Here is a 23,413-nt window from a genome sequence, read left to right as displayed (position 1 = left end):
TTTAATATGATCAAGTCTCCATCTCGTCCCGATGACACAATATTCCTACACTTTTCTCATGTCCAATCCAAACAGATAATTGTGGGGTTGGCTTTTAGCACTTGGCCTAATGTTTAACACTGAAGTGCTCTTAGAGTCAACAGTCAAGCTCATTCATTCAATTAAGCAGGAGTGAACTATTGCACCTATTCACTCTGCACCAGTGGTTAATGAACATTTCCAAATGGCCATGACCAGGTGTTTAAGAAGACTAATGTACTAGGCATTAAGCATGAGCAGTTGTTTCCCGCAGATTGGCCAGCACTCACCTCAGGGAAATGACACTACTCTGTTTTTTTGTCCCCTCCGTGTTTACCTTTCACATTCGGCAGCAAACAAACCATGTGATGGTCTGTACACCCAAGCGGAGCATTATTCCTAATTAAATCCCTGGGATGTGTGCCATTAGCAAGATTCATGCTCAGCTTCAGGAGAGTTCATTCCGGCTGTTGACTATCCATTGATTATTCATACACAATCTGATTGGAGCCCATTAATGGAAGATAAAGTGGGAGGCAGATTCTGTGAGAGCAGGCAGCAGAATGATGGTGGTCCTATTGAATGCTTAGAGAGATGGAATGGGACAGAATGGGGGGCCTTAATATCAGTGAATTTACACCGCTGCTTCATAAATGGAGGGTGTGTTTTTGTTTTGACAGTTTGCTAAGTACTCCTAATATAGCATGCAAACATATTTCCCCCCTTAAATTTATAGATCAATTTCCTGTGAAATACAAAATATAACAAATTCATGTTATGTTATACATATAAATGTTTGTTACAGTAACTCTCAGCAATCCAAAAGTGTCTTAATTCATATCTTTAACCCAGCTACAGATAAAGCATGTCGTAGCATTTGAAAAATAACCATATCACTTTAAATTTACACCAGTTTGAATTGGTAGTCTAATGTAAAAATATAAAGTTAGGAAGTGACTTGATTTTTTTTTTTTTTTTTTTATAAATCTAAAATACTAATATTAAACATATTTACATTATATATAAACATTTGTTAATTAATTTGATTGTGTGTGTGTGTGTGTGTTTTGCCATGGTTTTGTCACTATTTTTTATTTATTTGTATATTCATCATATACTATTATTTATTTGCTAATATTTCTTCACCTTTTTTCTTTTAATATATATATATATATATATATATATATATATATATATATATAATTTATTTTTTTGTTATTGTTATAACTCATAAAGGACTTATAAAGGTCCAGGTTCTTTCTGTCTCTACCTTTGGGTTAATCATACAAACCTATATATATACAAATATATATGTGTGTGTGTGTGTGTGTGTGTGTGTGTGTGTGTGTGTGTGCTCACGTTTTGTGGTTATTCTACTATTCTATTTTTTTTTTTTTTTTTTTTTTTTTACCAATGTCAATGGATGGCTTAACAATGTAAAAAATAAAGTAAAGAAATATAAAATTCAGTTTTGTTGTGCCAAAGCTCTGTTTATTCAAAAAAGTTTCCCATAAACCCACACAATGCTCATGGTTTATGATGATTTATGTAAGTTAACATTATTTTCACCAATCTACTGGTCAATGGACCAACAATGGTAAAAAAAGAAAAATAATGAAACACTAAAATCAAACTAAGCTCTGTCTATCCAAACAAGTTTCCCATAATTCCATAAACCCAATACATGTTTAACACATTTATATGAATTTACTGCTTAATATATGTCTATTTTGTACTACTGTGACGATGGAACAGCAGGAACAGTTTGACAAGGGCTCCTCCAAATGGTAAATAAATGCTACTACAATTACATGCCGAGCATCTGAATTCCTGCACTGCTACATGAACGTGAATTTGTTACATACATTGAATGATTACTAAGGCAAATTTCTTTCAAAATGGCCAATTCAAAATGGAACACCAGACACGTTCAAATGGAGGATTAATTAAGGTTTTTGTTTTAGGTAAAACAGATCAACAAGGAAATAAGCTTGTTTAATAATGCATATAGGCCTATATATATATATATGTATGTGAAGAGTTCATATGCAAAAGCCTCTAAGTGCCATCTGAAATTTTCTTCTAGAATGATAATTTTTATCAAGCTTGTATATTTAAGTTCAGCAATTTCACTTAAATGGCAATGAAAATTACCTATTAATTGTCATTTAAGTGAAATGACTGAACTTAAATATACAAGCTTGATAAAAATTATCATTCTAGAAGTAAATTTCAGATGGCACTTAGCCTAGAGGCTTTTGCATCTGCACTCTTCATATATATATATATATATATATATATATATATATATATATACACGTGTGTGTGTGTTTAATACATGCAAACAAACAAAATCACTGCTCCACCAATAGATAGCAAAACTAACTCTTGACCCTAAATAATCAGACCTCAGCTCCAGTTTACCAGGACATTCAGATCTAATGAGATGAAACAGTGAGCCATGCTTGTTTGGACAGCAGTTTAGGTGGGATGGCCTGCATACATTCATCAGAGCAGAGGGTGCTTTATTGGGAATTCATTAATCACAACAGACCTAATTATAAATTGATCGCATGCTCATGCAAGATGAAGAGGCCTGTCTTGCATTTCTGATCAGCAGGGGAGGGCCAGCAGGGCCTAAGCATAGTAACTGACAGAGACTCAGAGATCTGCTTCTATCCGCTAACACAGAGCTGGATGAGAAACCTCCCCTCAGCACACCTGCCACATGCAGTCATTACAGAACAAACATCAGGAGTCCGGCCCTCGCTGCAGCGTCTAGGACTTGCCCACACCGACTCATTTGACAAATCTTACTAGAATCAATGACTTTTCTAGGTCCTTATTTGCTGATGCAAACTTCCCATTCATAACCTTAAGATGCAGTTTGCCACATATGTGCATTGTGCATTTGACACAACGTACGCTCATCTCCAGAATTTCCCTATGTCGCAGTAGCTTACTAATATTTGAATATCATACTAATACGTAAAATATATGGTAACACTTTACAATAAGATCTCGTTTGATTTGGTAACATTAAATGCATTAGCTAACATGAACTGAAATAGGCCTAGGCTATATTATGGGGGTTATCCGTTTCAGGTCTTTTGTATGTGCTTCGTTAAAGAGCTGTTTTTACTCAACATGCCTTCAAAGGGGCGAGCAAAGGTAAGCATAACAAATGCAGATTAATATCTAAACTTTTTTTTTTTCACTAACATTCGGATATTAAAACAGAATAAAACGCCAACAATTCAAATAATTGGCTATAGGGTAGCTGATTACCTTAATCCTTGTGCGTACTCAAGGACATTTTTGTCTTTTTCAGTTTTGTTTTTCCTCAGTTTTCATTTTTCCTGTGTTAATGCCAACTGCATACATTTTGGCAGAGCAGAGGTGCTTATTTTTATTGGACTTATACTATATCACCCTCATTTTCTTTAACAATCAGAGTTATATTAAAAATATCATTGCTCTTCCAAGCTTTATAATGGTAATGAATGGTGGTCCTGATTTTGAAGTCCAAAAAAGTGCATCCATCCATCATAAAAGTGCTCCACATAAAATAACTAGCTTCCGCCAGACAGCCTACGCAAGTCGGCTTGCGCCACAAGAGTAACCCGTGACACGATGTATGACCATAGACAGTAAAAGAAATGGACACAGCGACCCCATTGGATTCAATGGAGAAAAGTGAAGTCAATTAGAAGCTCTTACTTCCTGATGGCTGAGTGTACTGCGCAGACTCAAACTGAGCTTGACGACGTAGATGTGACGTGAGCAACCTGTCTGTCTTAGCTGTGCCAAGAGAAATCTGAATCGTTCCCTTCCGAAACTTGCAGAGACGGAGAGTGTGAGTAGGAGGTGTCCATGAGCTAGGAGCAGGAGAAACTTTTGCTAAGTATTCTGATAAATTATTTTGTCATTTTGCCTCCACGTCCCCCCGATTGCCCGCGAGCTTCTCCTCCTGTCCATACGGTAATTTCTCTATTGTGCGACAGAGAGTCGCATGGTTACGACGCAATCGTTAGCCTATTTTTACAAAAACTGCTTCTACGGGGCCATAACGTAAGACACAAGGTAATGGAGCCTTTTATACATTTTCGTGTTTCTTTAGAAATAAATAATGGACAAATGGAGTCTTTAAACGCCTCAGATGTGAAGTTATTCGCTGTCAAAGTGACGCCAAAATGAATGGGAGTCAATGGAATGCTAACAGCAGGTGATGGTCTGCTAATCAATGGCGGCGCCCGGGGAAGCTTCAGTTTTTTCCGAAACATTGTGTATGACGTAGGATGTAGGAGTATCGTAAGCTTTGACGCCTCTCGCGGTTCAAACAAATAGGGCTGTGCAACAAACTCAAGCTCCTCTTCTCTTAGATCGAAATCCTCCGACATTCCTCTTTAAAATTTCTCATTTTAGACTTCTAATTCGTGACTGGTGTTTTGTTTTGCTCTATCCTCTACGTTTCCGCCTTCGTCAATGCGTCATGCGTCGGGTCAAGTGTTACTCTTTCACTGTAAATCGTTGCGTACGGCCGTCTGTCAGTAGTTATTTTAGTTTATAATGTTTTAAATATGGATATTTTTCTTACACATACGCATCGCTTCACTTCAGAAGGCCTTTATTAACCCCGCAGAGCCGTGTGGAGCACTTTTATGATGGATGGATGCGCTTTTTTGGACTTCAAAATCAGGACTGCCATTCATTACCATTATAAAGCTTGGAAGAGCAATGATATTTTTTAATATAACTCTGATTGTGTTTGTCAAAGAAGAATGTCATATACATCTAGGATGGCTTGAGGGTGAGTAAATCATGGGCTAATTTCCATTTTTGGGTAAACTAACCCTTTAAGGACAAAAATGTCCCCTTTGAAACCCATTAAAACTGCAATTTTTAATCCCAGGGCTATTTAACTATAAAATGATGCAGTTTTTGTTAATAGGCTTTCATTCTGTTGGCAAGGCTTCAAAATTAAACATTTTACTATTTTTTACTATAAATGATGCAGCTATAGTGGACCAGAGTGTGGTTTGTGGATATTTAAAAAATTGTGTGTGTGTGCGTGTAATATTTGAGAGAGAAAAATCCTACTGTACTGCACTAGTACTGTACTATTTTATATTAAATAAGTTTCATAAATAATTTTCATCATGAACTTTGTCTGTACCACTTTTTAAACTTTTTTCAATAATCTGCCAAGGTTCTTCTTTAAAATGAGACCAAACTTAAGTCTGTGCTCCCAAGCTTAAAATTTTACATACATTTAAATTAACAATTATTAATTAATTAATTAAAAGGATAGTTCACCCAAAATGAAAATTCTGTGATCATTTACTCACCCTCAAGTGGTTACAAACCTCTATGAGTTTCTTTCTTCTGCTGAACACAAAAGAAGATATTTAGAAAAATATGGGTAACCAAACAGTTGATTGGCCCTATAATTTTTTTTTCCATACTATGGACGTCAATGGGGCCCATCGACCTTTTGGTTTAAGCACGGCCCCTCTCATATGCCTACCTGTGTACGAGAAGCAAGTATAGGTCTCTGCAGGACAGTAATAGGAGTTACCAGATGAGTGGGCGAGGCCATCAAACCAAATTTTTGAACTCCTTCCAGCGGTGAAAAGCTGAGACGCCAGTCCAAAAAAAAAACAAAAAAAAACCTTATAAGTTCACCTTATTGGTGCGTTAACACAATGTGCTAAATACGAGATTCCAACTATTAATAAGCGTTCACATCTTTATAGAACTCGTAATTACAACTTGTATCATGGGAATTTTCTGAGAGCTCCTACTTGAAGCACGTGACAGCTGCAGGTCGAGATGTGTTCTACTTGAAGTGACGTTGCGCAGGCCGATCGGTGTATGACATCAAAGTACAGCAAGAATGATTCTCTCCAATCACTCTCAAGGTACTTTGATGTCATACACACAGATACAGTAGGTCTGCACAGCATCACTTCAGGTAGAACACACCTATTTGGGTGCTGATGATACTGTTGCCATAGAAACGCATAATTGCATGTCCAAGGACGAGAACAGCTTTGAGTAGAATGACATGTGTGAACGCAGCATAATAGAGTGGTGCGGGTATGACGTCACTTTGTAGGCCAACCGGCAGTTAGCATCACACTGGTTCCTTCGAGAAAAACCCAGGGGGCCAATGTTTCAGAAAACACTGAAGCTTCCCCGGGCGCCGCCATTGATTAGCAGACCATCACCTGCTGTTAGCATTCCTTTGACTCCCATTCATTTTGGCATCACTTTGACAACGAATAACTTTACATCTGAGGCGTTTAAAGACTCCATTTGTCCATTATTTATTTCTAAAGAAACACGAAAATGTATAAAAGGCTCCATTACCTTGTAGCTTATGTTATGGCCCCGTAGAAGCAGTTTTTGTAAAAATAGACTAACGATTGCGTCATAACCACGCGACTCTCTGTCCCACAGTAGAGAGATTACCGTATGGACAGGAGGAGAAGCTCGCGCGCAATTGGGGGGACGTGGAGGCAAAATGACAAAATAATTCATCAGAATACTTAGCAAAAGTTTCTCCTGCTCCTAGCTCATGGACACCTCCTACTCACACTCTCCGTCTCTGCAAGTTTCGGAAGGGAATGATTCAGATTTCTCTTGGCACAGCTACTAGAAGACAGACGGGTTGCTCACGTCACATCTACGTCGTCAAGCTCAGTTTGAGTCTGCGCAGTACGCTCAGCCATCAGGAAGTGAGTGCTTCTAATTTACTTCACTTTTCTCAACTGTGTCCATTTTTTTTACTGTCTATGTGTAACCCCTCTCACTGGGTCCTTCACACCCCGCTCCGTGCGGGTCTCGAACCCGGGTCTCCGGCATGAGAGTCAGGCACTCTAACAAGGAGGCTAAAGACTGCAGCCTCTAGCATCTTTCGCTAGAGCGTCTATTGAGATCAGAGGAGTGAGGTTTACTCACACAGCAACTACTAGCTGGCCTCCGTTACACTCACCCCCCTAAACCTCACTCCCATCCGGGTCACGGCACCAATGTAACCCCTCTTACTGGGTCCTTCACACCCCGCTCCGTGCGGGTTTCGAACCCGGGTCTCCGGCATGAGAGTCAGGCACTCTAACAAGGAGGCTAAAGACTGCAGCCTCTAGCATCTTTCGCTAAAGCGTCTATTGAGATCAGAGGAGTGAGGTTTACTCACACAGCAACTACTAGCTGGCCTCCGTTACATATGGAAAAACCCAATATGATTTTTTCCCATCAAGTTTTTGATTATTGCAAAAAACAAGCTCTGTGATCAACAAGTTTATGATACTTACATTTTGCCCATCACAATGATTATCACAGATGAACACAACTTATATGAATTTTGAAGCCTAAATGCAGTCACCAGAAGTGAAAAACTAAGTTAACTACACCACGGTCCCACGATTTCAACGTCACCATCTCCAACAACTCAGTTTTTATCTCAGTTTTAAGACTTTTCCCCAGAAAGTCTGAGTTAGAATACTTTATAAGAGTACAATTATAAGCACAATGAGGCTGTAAAAGCATACTGAGCTTACCTGTTCGGCGTGATGACGTTTAATCTCCTCGACAGCCTCTCTAATCCCCTTTAGCCACTTGTTAGCAACCGCCTTTTTTTTTATTCTAGGATGGCATTACCAGGACCCTAGTTTTTTGAGGCAGTGCCACCTAGCCAATTCTACTCCATCAGAGGAGACCTGATTTAAACCTGAATAAAAACAGGTGTAAAGACCATTTTTTAATTATCTTTCCACCTTATTTTTAACGTAAGAACATGTCGGCCATTTAGGGGTTGGTTAGGAGAATATATCGAATAAATCTAGATAATTAAAACAGTAAATCATGCCTGAAAAATAATAACCTAAATACAGAATTGAACAGTAAGTGCTATAAAATAGTATAAACTGCAAGTGCATACAAAAATAACTTGGGTCCTAGAAATGTGGTTCAAATGGCGCTTTTCCACAGCTCGGTTCGGCTCCCTTTTTGAGGGTTTCCCCTGTGTACAGATCCTAGTACCTGGAACTTTTTAGTACCACCTCGGTTGAGGTTCCAAGCGAGCAGTATCGATCAAGCGGCGGCAACCTCCCGCGGTTTCTCTTGAAGCCAACACGGAAGTGACTTAAACTGCAATTCATCGACTGGCCGCTAGAGACAGGCTCCAAGAGACAGGCTCCAAAAGGGAGACAAATCTGGATCTCCCCCATGTTAAAATGCCCAACTTTACAGCAGAATTTTTTTTTTTTACAGCCTGGTACAAAAAGTGGTTTTGGTCTATACAGCTAATTCTGCCCTTCATGAAAACTGTGAGGGGAGTGAATTTTTTATAACTCATCCGTTTAAATTATATTAAGCCTTAAACTTCTGCATAATAAAGGGCGTGGCCACTTGAGTGACAGGTGGATTGCCACTGTTGTCATTAGCCGTTTGTCAGCTAATTCCATTGACTGTAGTAATAATGATAATAATTAATTCCAGCCACTAAACTTGGCATCTCTGCTGTGTTTGTGCTTTTTTCCGTATTATTTCACAATTATAATAATATGCTGGCAGTGGGTTAATTCTAACAGACCGTCCAAGAAGTCTGGGCACCCTTTTTTTGGTGAGTGAAATTCGAATATCATTTCATTTATTAATTTTATTTCAAATAATTTATTTATTATTTATAATTTTTGTTAAAACATTACACTCCAGAATCCGACAGACTGTGATTACCTGTAGGCTGAAACCATATAAAACAGTCTGAAACGTTGTCAAATAGCCTATGTTACGCCTGCATTTCATAAATAGCGAAACATTTACCAACACAGACTATATTGGAAGTTTGTTTTAATTGTTGACATGTTCTCAGAAATATGTGAAGGAGATAGGCCTGTAATTAGGCTACTCAAGAATAGACAGTATGGCTACAACGGAACAGAATGAGGACTGTGATGTCCACCACCTTTTTTAAGCTAAAATACATTTATTACGACCTTTGGGATTAGTAATGAATCAGCATAGTCTGGGGAATTAACGCTACAATATTTAACGTAAGCTATACGCTAACTATGTAAAGTGGTGATAACATTATATAATTAACGTTATGACAAGTAGGCCTAACGTTATAATTAGGAGACATCCAAATACACACTCATAAATTTGGGTTAACGTTAATTGATTTTAGTTGATTTGCTTCAAATTGTTTGTTTGAGATGCAAGTTATTAAGCAACGAATGACGTTAATTCTGACTCATGACAACTGTTTACGTTTATAAAGTTTAGTTAGTCATCTAGTGTTGCAAATGAACGTTACCACATGTATTAAAAGTGCTACAGCGTTTTAAACCTTGTGTAGAATAATACCAACTAGATGCGAAAGTTCGTCGAGACAAGTTGGCTTGGAAAAGTTTGGACGAGAAGTTTAAAGTAGTTTGAAGTATTACTTGATTTTGTCTTTCTCGATCCTTTTATAACAATTAAAAATATTTTGTTGCCGTCACATGAAAAACTATCAAATGATCAAATAATTGTTCTGGGTGGTTGCTAGGTGGTTGCCATTGTGTTCTGGGTGGTTGTTATGAGATAGATAGATTAGAAATATTACCGGTAGATAGAATGGAAAATGAGTCTCGCTGGATTAGAAATAGTAGGCTACATAGAATGGCAGCTAAATAAGTCTGATAGATAGATTAGATAGATAGATAGATAGATAGATAGATAGATAGATAGATAGATAGATAGATAGATAGATAGATAGATAGATAGATAGATAGATAGATAGATAGATAGATAGATAGATAGATAGATAGATAGATAGATAGATAGATAGATAGATAGATAGATAGATAGATAGATAGATAGATAGATAGATAGATAGATAGATAGATAGATAGATAGATAGATAGATAGATAGATAGATAAGGAAGAAAGAAAGAAAGAAAGAAAGAAAGAAAGAAAGAAAGAAAGAAAGAAAGAAAGAAAGAAAGAAAGAAAGAAAGAAAGAAAGAAAGAAAGAAAGAAAGAAAAAGAGAGCAAGAAAGAAAGAAAGAAAGCTTAAATGAGTCTCAATGAATTAGAAATTGTAGCCTACATAGAATGGCAGCTAATGGAGTCTAATTAGCCTCTTCAACTGTCAAAATTTGAGTTTAGTTTGGAGTTAGAAAGAAAGAAAGAAATATAAGATAGATAGATAGATAGATAGATAGATAGATAGATAGATAGATAGATAGATAGATAGATAGATAGATAGATAGATAGATAGATAGATAGATAGATAGATAGATAGATAGATAGATAGATAGATAGATAGATAGATAAGTTAGGAAGAAAGCAAGAAAGAAAGAGAGAAAGAAAGAAATCTTAAATGAGTCTCAATAAATTAGAAATAGTACATAGAATGGCAGCTGATGGAGTCTAATGAGCCTCTCCAACTGTCAAAATTTAAATTTATACAGTTGAAGTTTAAATAGCAGCTAGTCTTGGCTCAATTTGTACATTCCGCAATGAAAGTCTATGGGATTTTTCCAATTTTTGATCAGCAATTTTAGGTTAGTCTGATCGGTCTGAAAAGAGCAAGCAACTCGAGTCAGAACAGTTTGAAGGTTTAGTCTGAGTTTAGTGGTTGTAGCTTGAACAGTTTAGGAGGAGTAGCGTGGAGAAATTTTGGCTAAGAATAATAATAATAAGCTTAAATACAATATCAGTATGTTGGCTTTTTCAAGCCAACTTAATAACATATAATTAAATAGCCTAGTTATTTATCTCAAAAGTAAGCTGGAAACGTTCAAATCAGTTCAAAATATCTTCAAAATACCGCCAATATCTATCAGATGATGTCACCAACGTCTCCTCACTGACGTCACTCACTTCTAAAACTTGTCTGCCGCCATCTTGAGTACCTGATTCACGTCAGTCGCAAAGGAACTAGCTAGCTATGCCTTCAATGTGTTGTGCGGTGGGGTGCAACAACAAAAAAGGAGCCCCCAAAATATCCTTTTACAGGCTACCTCAGGACGAAAAAAGACGCCGTAATTTGCGGGTGGGACATGTCCCCACCACTTTTGAAACATCTCGTGGCACGAATGTACCACCAATACAAATAAACAAAACATCTCCAGTTAACTAGCAGAGCATTCATTTCGTTCGTTTGTTAAATAAGAGGCGAGCTAGCGCTGAAATGTGTTGTTTCTGAAATCAAGTGATCAAAGTGCTCGTTGCCGCTGCGATCAGTGGCGCGGATACTGTGTTTGTTTGTGGCTCGCGCACAGTCTTCACTCGGACGCGCGCTTCAATGTGGAGAGACTCTCTAACTGCACACAAACGTGTCCTTGCCTGATATACAACCACTGATAAACATAATCGGTTTTGATAAAAAAACTAAAAAAAAAACGATATGAGTGCGGATTAGAACCCAGAACCTCTGACACGCTTGGCAAAAGTTCTGCCCCTGGACCATTTAAATACACACTTAAAATAGTTGGATCAACATATAATATCATTGAATGCCAGGATTGGTAGTTCGGTAGCAGCAGACAGAGGCTGGAAGTACGCATCAGGTATCACGCAGGGATCACACCCTAACGATATTATTTTTTGAAAGTAGCATTTCTTTTCATGGCAGTCGAGGTGTGAAATGTTGTCTTTCGTAACCATTTACTGTATCCGTACGAAGCTGTAAATATAGCAAGCTAGCTAGTTAATGCTTGTCAGTACCATAGACAGTACTAGCAGAGAATGTCCGTAGACGGGCTCTGGTACTAGGTAGGTACTCAAGATGGCGGCAGTCAACTGGAAAAAGAGCGGATGATGTAAGAGGTCACGTGACTGATACTCATGTATAGACAACTTGATCACGTTGAGCTAGGCAGGCTTGGTTTCAGCAACCAGGCACCTCAGCTCCACTCACGTCCCGCCTCTTTTGCCCATTTTCAGTTACCCGGGAATGACACGCAGTGACGCACTGCCAAGATGGCGACGGCCGGTTCCGCCCACTTTAGGCTTCAAAAATGCTCTTCAGAAACCTACGGGTGATGTCACGGACACTATGTCCATATTTTTTTACAGTCTATGGTATCGATACTAAAATGTGACGTGCAAACACTGCAGATCTCTTGATTGGTCAGAGAGAATCGTTACTACCAGCGTCAAAAGAAATGGCAGTATCGTGGTAAGTCGACGAGATGGCGGCGCAACTATAACAATAAGTCTATAATCGCAAGCGGTACTAAACTGCAAACTGAGCCAAAGTAAAGTGAGCCCGAGTCGCACCACACAGTGGAAAAGCGCCAAAAGACTCTGGTGGCGGCCCTATATTGCAGGATCATGCTATTCCAGAAAGCACATCAATCGCCTTCTGATTGGTTAAACAAAGAATCCATTTTTATTTTACAGTTTAAAGAGATCACAGATACAGGGCAGTTATTTCAGATATCATTCAAAGACTACACTTATTTTCAGTATATTGTTCCATAAACAAAATTGCTTACAGTATTGTTCCATCCATTATTTAAAAAAAAATCTCAAGTAAAATTGAGTAACAATCAAAATACTGATAAAATGCATTTGCTTATAAACACAATGTTAAAAAATGCATTTGTTAGTTTAAAAAGTTTTAGTTTAGTTATTTTTCCAAGGAATAATTAGCGATTCGTATATTTTGCTATGGCGATACAGCGATAGGATGAGATAAGAGTAAGAAAGCAAAAGCAAATACATTTGTAAAGTCTTTGTTCAGCAGACCGACAGAAGGTCTGAACTACATTCCCATTTATGCAACAGTAATTTCAAGCAGTAAACATGGAACACAAATGTTTCTCTTTCATTTGAGTGGTTTTGGCTCACAGCACACAAATGAGACTCCGTCCCTCTTCAATCTCATCCTGCACCTTGTCGTTGGAGGTGGCGATCTCAGCCTGGGCTGAAAACATGGCACAGAGAAAAGTGAGAACAGTGCCTCCTATGGCTGTGTAGAAGGCCCAGCCCAGAGAACACAAGCCCACTTTGTATGGCGAAGCATCCTGGCCACAGTAGTCAACCACCTTCTTAGAGCCCCAGCCTGCAGGATAGAGCATCAGACCTAGAATGAGGAATAGACCTGCAAAGAGGAGAGCGGGAATGCTGTAATTACAAAGACAACCACTTCAAACAAACAAATAGAAACACATCCATTACATGAATGTCTAATAATGGCATGAAAACCTACACTTTTACATTTTCCAAAGAAAATAGGAGTGATGTTCTCGCCAGTACAATACTAGGATGTTGTCACATTTTAAAGAAGGATAGATTTAATAATTCATTTCAACAGTCCGCTTACATCAAAATTGACAACTATAATATAATATAATGTATTACGTTTTGTAAGTGTGTGTATGCAGTTATGTTGGCTGCCACCTTAAATGCTCGAGCTGGATTCTGACTGGCAATGTTTTTATCTTTCATAAAAAATAATTCTGAAAGTTATTTCAATATCATTAATCAGTCATTATTGTTAAGTCCATGGTGTGTCTACTTCTCAATTCTCATAGAATTTGAATGATGATTAAGGCAAGACGTGGACAAAAGTAAAACCCCCTTTTTCTATGCACTGGTCAATTTTTAGGTTTTGGGTTGGGTAGTCTTCTTTCAGACCATGTGACCAAAATACACAACTACATGTGTATTTTATTACACTTTTATATGTTTGCTTTCAATTAAAACGCATATAAGGCATGCATTGATCTAATCTCCACTTCGGTAGCACTAAAATTCACCAAATTTTTACAGAGGGGTTTGTTCATAGATCACTTGCTTGAATTATATATAATTTTATTATTTCAACAAATAAATGTGATTTGATTACATTGTATCACTTTATTCAATTTCTGTACCAGTAAAATGCTGTTAGACCTACCTGAAAAACCTGAAAAGCACTGTTTATCTTATTTGTATCTTTGCTCTATTGTATTTATTTGTGCTATTCGTTGTAGTTTTTGATTATTTGTTCTTATTTTCATTATTTTTATTTAACATTAGTCCTATGTTCCCCTAAACATAGCACATATGAACTGTGAAACACATATATTTATGGACTGAAAACTGAATGCTACCCTCATTTTTCTCTTTAAAGTTTAAACTTTCCTCAGAGACATGCTCATACAAAACTAGAAACTGAGATTTAGCCTTGTTTGTCCTGACAACAACCCTGTAGCCCTTTTGAACCGTGTGATAACATCATCAGAATATCTTTACAACATGAACGTTTTCCCTGTAATAACTAAGGGTGAGCCATGAGTCACGATTTCAATTCAATGTCATTTTGTGCCTCTAATGAGCTATGCGATTATGCTTTAAATAGATATTTGCCTTAAACTCTGTGATTTAATTGTAAGTACTGTTTAAAAGTCAAGGCAAGAACTCTAGCTGATCTAATCTTCATACCAAACAGAGCCAGTCACTGTGGACTTCTCTATTTTATTCCGTGATCTTACTCTAAATAGGCAAGTGAGATCCTGTCTCTGAAGTCATGCTGAAGTCACGCACTCACTATTCCCAAATTACTCAATCACCGTGTCGTAAATCTTTCAATTAAATTATACACGAGCTATGTAATTTGCTTGTGCCTGTTGTTGGTCTTGGTCTTCAATAAAATGAACCACAATATTTTTATTGTACCGCAATACTTTATTGTTCTAGTGTTTCCAGACATGACTGCAAGTAAGGTGCATTATCAAGACTGATCTGTTGGTATTGTGACTCAGAGTGCCCTGCCACAATAAACATTACAGCTCTGTTCCTTTGAGCTGGTTTGAGAAATGGTAACAAAAGGAGGTTGGATTCCTAGGGCTGTATTCACAAAGCATTCAAGCCGGCATGAAATGAAAATAATTTCTAGATTTTTTTTCTAAATCCATGCAATAGATTGTGAATGATTCATTCATGCATGTTTCATTTTTATTTTATTTACCTCATATCTTTTAATCAGAATGTCATCAGACTTCTCTCTAGTGACAAATGCCGGAATTCTCCAATTATTTAGTCGGCTTAAACTCATCCATCCAACTTGCTGTAAGAGCGGATTTATTTTAGCAAGCAAATCCCACATCTCAAAATCCGATAACAGCCAAAGGAAAGAATCAAGTCCCCACCCTATGTTTTCTACTTTGATAATCCATTACACCCCCTTGTACATCAAAATACAGAGGCAAAGATCTGTCCCTACTTCTGTTTCATTGCGACTTTAAAAGGATAGTTCTGTCATTAATTACTCACCCTCATGTCATTCCAAACCCGTAAGATTTTCGTTCATCTTCGGAACACAAATAAAGATCTTTTTGATGAAATCTGAGAGCTTTCTGTCCCTTCATAGACAGCTACGCAACTACCACTTTGACGCTTCAAAAAGTTCAAAGAGATAGTAAAACTAATTGTAACAAATGTATGTTGATTAGGGAAGAAGGAGGCGGGAACTGGCGAACATTTAAGACCATACTTTAATTATAAAATAAATAGACTGCCGCACACAAACAAAACATAATGTAAAATAGACCAGGCCTGGTCCTCTCTTGTCCTTCACTGTCGTCACCCCTCCTTTTATGCATCTGGATCTCCTCCTTGATAGATATGAAACGTGTGGCGTTCATTAGCAATCACAGCTCTCGACCTCGTCCTGCTTGCCACACCATATGAATTGAGCGGTTTAGTCCAAATTTTCGATCGATTTAATTGCTTTATATGATGAACAGCTTTATATATAGACTTTTATTTACATTTAAAAATTCATCAACTCACACATCACATCAGTTGTGGTAAACTGAAGCTCAAGGATGTTCGTTTGATGTGCGAGAACCAATGAGGTTCATTCTCGTGTTACGCAGCACGTTTGAGCTTCTGCAAGAACCAATGAGGTTCATTCTCATGTAACGCAGCACGTTTGAGCTCCCGCAAGAACCAATGAGGTTCATTCTTGTGTTACGCAGCATGTTTGAGCTTCTGCAAGAACCAATGAGGTTCATTCTCGTGTAACGCAGCACGTTTGAACTCCCGCAAGAACCAATGAGGTTCATTCTTGTGTTACGCAGCATGTTTGAGCTTCTGCAAGAACCAATGAGGTTCATTCTCATGTAACGCAGCACGTTTGAACTCCCGCAAGAACCAATGAGGTTCATTTTCGTGTTACGCAGCACGTTTGAGCTTCCTCAAGAACCAGTGAGGTTTGTTCTCGCACATCAAGCAGGTTCGGTTGAGCTTCTGTTTATGTTCGCTGATGAATGTTTAAATGGGAATAAATCCTAAATTTAATCTGTTCATAATAACGAGATCGAGTCTCTTCAGAAAATTTGGACTAAACCATTCAATTTATATGGATTAGTTTTACGATGTGTTCATGAACTTTTTGAAGCGTCAAAGTGGTAGTTGCATAGCTGTCAGTGGAGGGACAGAAAGCTCTCAGATTTCATCAAAAAGATCTTCATTTGTGTTCCAAAGATGAATGAAAGTCTTACAGGTTTGGAATGACATAAGGTTGAGTAATTAATGACAGAATTTTCATTTTTGGGTGAACTATCCCTTTAAGAATATAATCAACTACCATTTTCTTATTTTTTAAACTAAAAGAAGAATGTATATATTTTTCTTAAGGCTTTTATACATTTATTTGGTTGCAAGTAAGAAAGACACACTTATGTTTAAAATGTTTGAGATTTTCAAACATTGTGCCTCTGTATGGTGGAGATTTAAATCAGAAATAGGACAAGCTTAACAAGGTTTTATAAACATATTGGAGACACCAGAGAGACACTGAAGTAACATTTCCAATGCCGTAATATTTAGACTGTCTTTTCTGTAATAGGATGATGAGAGTCCTGAAGCTCATAATTAGATAGCATGGTCTTTGAGGTCACCAGAGGAATGTCAAACCCTTGAATCTGTGAGTTCAGAGCATTCTGTGGGGTAACTTGAGTGTCTCACTTAAACACACTCCCTAATTTTCTGTTTAATTGATTGTGGTTTTAAGCTAAAGATGGCCACCACAAAAGACTGCCAAGAATCTAGGAAAGCAGTGCTTCTGTATACTTTCTCATCTTACCTGCTATTCCCTGAAGCAGGCCACACACGTTGAATATGCTCTTCTTCAAGATACTCTGGAAGCACATGCTGAAAACCGAAAGGATGCCCACAACAGACAGGAGGAAGATTCCGATGACTAGAAATATAACAGTTGCCTGCCAGAAGCCACTGGCTATTTCCATAAAGTCTGTGGCGTAGGGCCCACACTGGACCACCTTCTGCTGTGCCATCTTGATGCAGCGGTTATATATACCCAGGGTGCGCTGGTCGCTGCGTTGAGAAGCGGTGATGGTGAAGTTGAATTCAGAACCATCTGGATTTCCCACGAGCCATTCAGCGCTCATAAATGCCACCAGTTCGGCAAATGCCACCACAATGCTCATCAAGGTCCATAACATAGAGCGGCATGTGACTATGACGTGACACATTCTGCAGAACCTTGATGCCGGCACTTGAGAGGAAACGCTTTCTTCTCTGTTGAGGTCAAGCAGCACGTCAGTGAAGGGCCATTGGTGTTATCATCACAGCTAAATCAGCCCCATATCTCTTCAAACTGCAACTCCTGAGAACTTGAACCATCTGGAAAGTATCCATGTACTGACACAGAATTAACAAATCTATGAAGAGAAATAAGGAACATTTGTTTAGAAAGTTATAATCAAGACCATAAATCTACATTGCTCAAGAGCTCTGAATCAGCAGCACACTGACCTCTGGAACAGAAACAAGGAAATGTGGTTTTGAATACATAAAGCTCTCTCTGTAAAATCTTGCACACAGCACACTCTAAAAAATTATTAAAAACTATAAATTGGGCCATTTTGGCAACCCAGCACTTGGTTGTTTTTACCCAGCTGGGTTAGGTCAAATTTTCAACCTAACATCCTGGGTGTGTTTTTTTCATAACTCATGAACAATTATTCTTTTAAAGTGTTTTTTTATTTTTTAATGAATTGTTTAAAGTGAAAAAAAGCAATCACCCTACTGCAAGGGAGAAGTTTAGGAGTGAAACTGTGAGGACTGAAACTGAGGTGGAAGACATGTTGGAGCCATAAACAACACAGTATTGAGAAACGCTGCATTAAGTCGGCATGAAATGGAAGTAGGGGTGGGCGATCTGACGATTCTATATCATGATCAATCTTGAAGATGTCCATGATCTTCTTCTAAGCGAATAGTAGAGATCATGATCTTTTATGTCCTCGCAATAATGTTAAAATACAGCAATGACTGCCTAGATGACTGTGCTGACTGGCCAAATTGTATCATGTGTCTCAATCATGTGTCTTTCATGCGTGGTGATGCATTAGAAAAACAATTCAACAGCAGTAGGGATGTGCGATGAATCAAATTTTAGTTTTGGTTTTGAAAACGTGATAATCAAGATACAATGACCACTGAACCGCATGCCGTTCATCCGTCAATCCGTCAAATTGCGAAAGAGACTGATCCCCAATCTCTCTGTGCGCGTTGTGAAATGGAGCTGAACACGGTCGAGCAAAGTATACTTGGAGTTTCAGGCGCGCACATAAATGGTCAGATATACACAAAAACATGTAAAATGTCCATCTTGGCGAGTATTTACATAAAGACAGTCAGTTATGTCTTAAGTAAATAAATAGTTGGGGAAAGAAATCAGATGTGTGTCATTGTATTAGATCCATGTATTCGGACTTAAAGCCTAATGCAAATACCTGCTGATATCTGTGTCATTAATGTTAAACAAAAGACAAAGACAAAATCACTCACTGCTCTTGACTGAATAACTTAAGTAGTTTTAATAAGAATCAATGTAGGCTATATTTAATTTAAACAGTGAAGACTACGCAGTGTTTTAAAGTTTAACTCAGAATTGAATAACTATTTTGACAACTGTTCCAGTCTGGATATTCTTGATAGTACATCCCAAAATTGAGAAGATCGCGATTCAGATCATAGATCGTGATTGTTTGTTATAAGCTTGTGATGTGAAATTTTGGGAAGATCGCCCACCCCTAAATGGAAAATTCTTCCTTATTGTGATGTATATTTGAGTAAAACAGCTTCTTGAATAAGTAGGGCATAATAAAATGTAGGGCAGGACTTGATTTTATCCATCGGGAATTAGGGCTGGATGATAAAATGATAACTAATTATTGCGATATAATGTTCCTTGACAAAATTATAATAAAATTTGATAAATGTTCGATAAAATGTTTATGCACAATGTATGTGTATGCCTGTTGCAGACTGTCGCACTGGTGCCAATACAATTTGCCATGAGTCATGTGACCACTAAAGACCACTGAGATATCCAGTGAAAAGCGCTGGAGTTTGGTGCAGAGTTGTCCCATTCAAACCATAAATCAAATGCCTCGTGATTTAAACTATAAAGCCAGAGGAAACAGCGCTGACACCATCAACAACACTTACGCTGAAAACATAGTGGGCTTTTCAATCCACAAATCACTATAGCAGTTTCTGTGCATTTGTTTTATACTAGGCTAAATGTCTCATAAAGTCAGAATATTATAATTTTACCCAATAAAGATTATTACAATTTTTACAGTATTTTTTATGAACATAAATGTACATCTGCATCCCAACTTAAGCTACTGCTATTGTCAAAAGACAAAAATATGTAATATCAATTGCTCACATGTTTGGCAAGTGTTTATCGTGTTTTGATGAGAAAACCACAAAGTCATGGCTTCTACAACTTTCACTAAGGAGCAAAAATCTGCCTTCAAACTAGATAGAAATAAAGATTTAACATTTATCATGATAATATCGATATTGACTGATATATATATATATATATATATATATATATATATATATATATATATATATATATATATATATTTATTTATTTATTTGCCATTTCACTCAGCCCTATCGGGAATTGATTGGATAAATGTGGTTTGCTATTGTTGTAATCTCATGTGAGTTACAGGTTGTCCTAACCCTCACACCAATAAACACGTCATCAGAGAAGAAAAGAGATGTTGTTATAAGAGGGAGGGGAAATTTAAATCAAGTATAAAGATGTACACGGATAAATAATTTATATTAAATACAGCAATAATCCATAAAAAAGTGTCAATTTTGTGAACAGGGGTGAACATTCTTCTACTTTCTCTAAAAATCTTACATTTTTTTATTAAATGAGATCGTATATTTACATTTAAGTGTTTGAGTCATTTCACACTGACTATCACAGCACATTGCTGCAAGCTATATGAAACTTTCACCTAGTCTGTGTTATGACAGGTCCTTACTGTGATACCACAAGATTGTGTAAGTAGCAAATGCCTGTTTGCACAGGCATGTAAGATGGTAAAATAAAGAATGTGAAAGAACAAACTCTACTTCTCAATGAAATCCTAATCTAAACACAAGAAAGGCATGACATTTCAGACTTAAAAAAACTCCTAAGTAAACTGAGGCTGAGTACATGATGACAGGTAAGGGTTTCCTTAAAGCCTTCAATGACAGTACTGTGAAGGCAGGCAGGTGATATATGAATTTAATAAATGAATGATTTTGTCAGGTTAGACGTTAGTCTTTTCACTTCGCATCAAGCACTGTTTTATCAGTTAAAATTTAAATGGTAGGCAATCACAACACCATGTCAAAGCTTGTTGTCCCAGGGAATCTCCAAATTCTTGTATACAGCTTCTGTATACAGCTTTTTTTGTTGCAATAGACTTGTGTATTCAGTCCTCAAGAATGATTGCTTGATTATCAAGCTGAATTGTGAGTTACCCAAGTGTTTACCTGAATGGCCAAAAATGTACAGATCTAAGAAACACAAAGAATGAGCTCAAGCTTAATTTAATCACACTCACACCGCATGATTTCCCCAAAAAAGGAGACGGCAAACCAAATAGGAAAGTGCCATGGATTCTTAAGGGGCCTGAAGAATGTCAGAGCCTGTTGCTGTGAGATGTGGACACAAAGGCTCTCCTGCTGGGGAATTAACATGGTCCTGAAAAGGGATGAAGAGGTTCTCTACCTCTGAATGAAGATGGAACCAAGTCCCTAGAAACGGTGACAGACTTTCAATGGCTCAATGGAGTTTCAAATGGCTATTTGACCAAATGCTGCCTTCAAAACAGTTCCAAAGCTGACATCCTTCACTGTATTCATCATCAAAAACCTTCACCCTATTCAACCTATGTAATTAGTTACTGGCTATCCTCTACTTTATCAATATGGTGTTTTCATTGGCAGATTCTCATACTTTTATTGTAGAACTCCCATAATACAGTGAATCCGGTACATCAATCGGTGGTATAATGGTGCATATACATTGGTATGGTACATCAACAAATGGTACATGTCCAAAAACATAATGGTATTGTCATGTTACCATACCCAAAAACCACAATAATCCCATGGTAGGCTACTTTTTGGTTGGTGAAATATTTATCCCAAAAACATTGTGTGCTATTGTACATATAAAACATGGTATTACCAAAGTGTCATGTTCAGAAAACCATATTTGTTTTATTGTACTGTTTGGTTAGAAGCCGGTCAAGCCACCTTTGATAACTTAATTTAATCTGAAATCTTAAAAAGTCTACCGGTGTCTCGTGTTATTGTCGAGAAGATCTTCTCATACCTCCAAACATTGAACACAGTCACGGTTAACCAAAGTTTGCCTAAAAGCACAAATTCAGAAAGCAGTTTTATTGATATTTAAGAGACTATGAGAGGCAGTAAATTCCTCTCGTTCACATCTCTCTTCGCTTGTTCTGTTTCTCTGAATGCTTTAGTAAAGTTGGACCATCCCACCACTACAGCTAAAAGTAAATGATCTCTTTTGTTCGGCGTGATTTTCGACGATGTCAAAACCAAGATGCGACACAATTGAATTGAGAACAATAACACGCTGTCCGAAAGACAAACATAAAATGTTTGTATACCCCTTACCTTAACATTGGTGAATTAACGGGCAGTTCGCTGATTAGTCTTTAACTTCCTGATGTTGGCGGATCTCTTCTGTTCTGACGCTACACGACACGAGCCAGAAGGGAAGAGCCACAGAAGAAACATGCAGCTTCACAATCAAACCTCTGGAGACTGGAATACATGGAAAATCATACAATATTCCATTGTTTAAAGTTCACGGATCCAAATTCGGTGTTAATCTCACATTAATGTCAGTTCTTGCCCACTTCAGCTACTTTCTCGTTGTTTCTACACCGCCTCCTTTACTGCAGCCCCTCGGGAAGTTTTTATTGCTCGGAATGCGCCTATGCGCCTATAGGTAGAGATGAGAGCACAGCTCACTGACATTTTTTATGATGTATCGTCGTTTTCTTTGCTGAAGATGTTTACATTTGTCTGGAGAATCTGATTAACTATATCAGTTCGAGATATTTTAAGAGACACCGTGCATTTATGGGGTGGTGGGATGGAAAGACACATTTTTACAGCTGGATGCTTTTGGCCCTGGGACTCTTTTAAAACACCTTTACACTCTCACAAATTTTGTTTAATTTGTCCACAATATCCAACATTGTAGCCTATATATTTCATCACCTGAGAACTCGTCAGTCTATGACAAACTTATTCTGAAACATTTTCTGTCATGAACATTTCTATACCAGCATCATCTACCACTCATCTCGCCACTTATCTCAAATATTGGATTCAATAGCATTCTTTGGAGGAAATTATGTTTTAAAAATATTTTGGAATGTCCAACATCCTTTTAAATTCACAATTAAATAGTCTTTTCACATTTTTTCACAAAATTACAGCCTACATGAAAATGATACATAAAAAGTATTCTAAATAGGCTACTTAGATTTTTTTTTTTTTTTTTTTTTTTTTTTTTTACATATTTCATCTCAATATCGTCAGTGTTTCTTACTAAACAAGGCTTACTTTTGAAGGAAAAAATAATAATCATGGAGAAAACTGCTTGGTTCCCTTACTTTACAAATGCAATGATTAAAATGTTTGTTGTGGTGCTATATGTTGCTGCAACTGCGGGACAGACAATTTAAATAATTTTACACAATAAATAGGCCTACTGAAAACGTTTATGTATTCCAGTCTTTGTTGAGTTCATAATAGTAGTAATAATTTTTATAATAAATAAAATAAAACAATACAAATAAAAAATACACAAATACAAATTAAAAAATCATGTATATATATATATATATATAAGGGATTTTAATAGTTTAAGTCTGTGTCTAGGTCAATGTGGTGAGGCAATAACATAGAAAAAGGGCTTTTGAAAATAATTAAGTATCTTCATATAACAAAAAGAAAGAAAAACCTTTATTTATTATTTTTAATATATTACAAATCAACCCTTGTGACATAATAAAGTCTAAAGATTTTT

General features: G+C 37.3%; 1 protein-coding gene across 2 annotated transcripts; it reads right to left on the bottom strand.

The window, feature by feature from the left end:
- Positions 1 to 12,380: 12,380 nt before the first annotated feature.
- Positions 12,381 to 22,425, bottom strand: lhfpl2b (LHFPL tetraspan subfamily member 2b). Of its 2 annotated transcripts, XM_084414648.1 has the most exons (4): positions 22,211 to 22,425; positions 21,988 to 22,137; positions 17,090 to 17,687; positions 12,381 to 13,117 (listed from the first exon to the last, which is right to left on the bottom strand). In XM_084414648.1, the coding sequence occupies exons 3-4, from the start codon at positions 17,496 to 17,498 to the stop codon at positions 12,861 to 12,863; spliced, it is 666 nt and encodes a 221-aa protein (XP_084270774.1). In that variant the 5' UTR covers positions 17,499 to 17,687; positions 21,988 to 22,137; positions 22,211 to 22,425; the 3' UTR covers positions 12,381 to 12,860. The 2 variants fall into 2 exon arrangements, with proteins under 2 accessions (XP_084270774.1, XP_084270773.1); XM_084414647.1 differs by having other exon boundaries at positions 21,988 to 22,327.
- Between the last annotated feature and the right edge of the window lie 988 nt (positions 22,426 to 23,413).

The sequence above is a fragment of the Rutilus rutilus genome (genome assembly GCF_951802725.1).
Source record: "Rutilus rutilus genome assembly, chromosome: 7".
NCBI classification, from domain to species: Eukaryota; Metazoa; Chordata; class Actinopteri; order Cypriniformes; family Leuciscidae; genus Rutilus; species Rutilus rutilus.
The sequence above is the reverse complement of the archived record's forward strand: the minus strand, read 5'-3'. Positions and strand labels throughout refer to the sequence as shown.

Excerpts from the sequence above, each read along its gene's own strand:
- lhfpl2b (XM_084414648.1), bottom strand. The coding sequence starts at position 17,498 with ATGTGTCACGTCATAGTCACATGCCGCTCTATGTTATGGACCTTGATG. Across the intron at positions 13,118-17,089 it reads CCTGCTTCAGGGAATAGCAG|GTCTATTCCTCATTCTAGGT; the intron begins GTAAGATGAGAA and ends TCCTCTTTGCAG.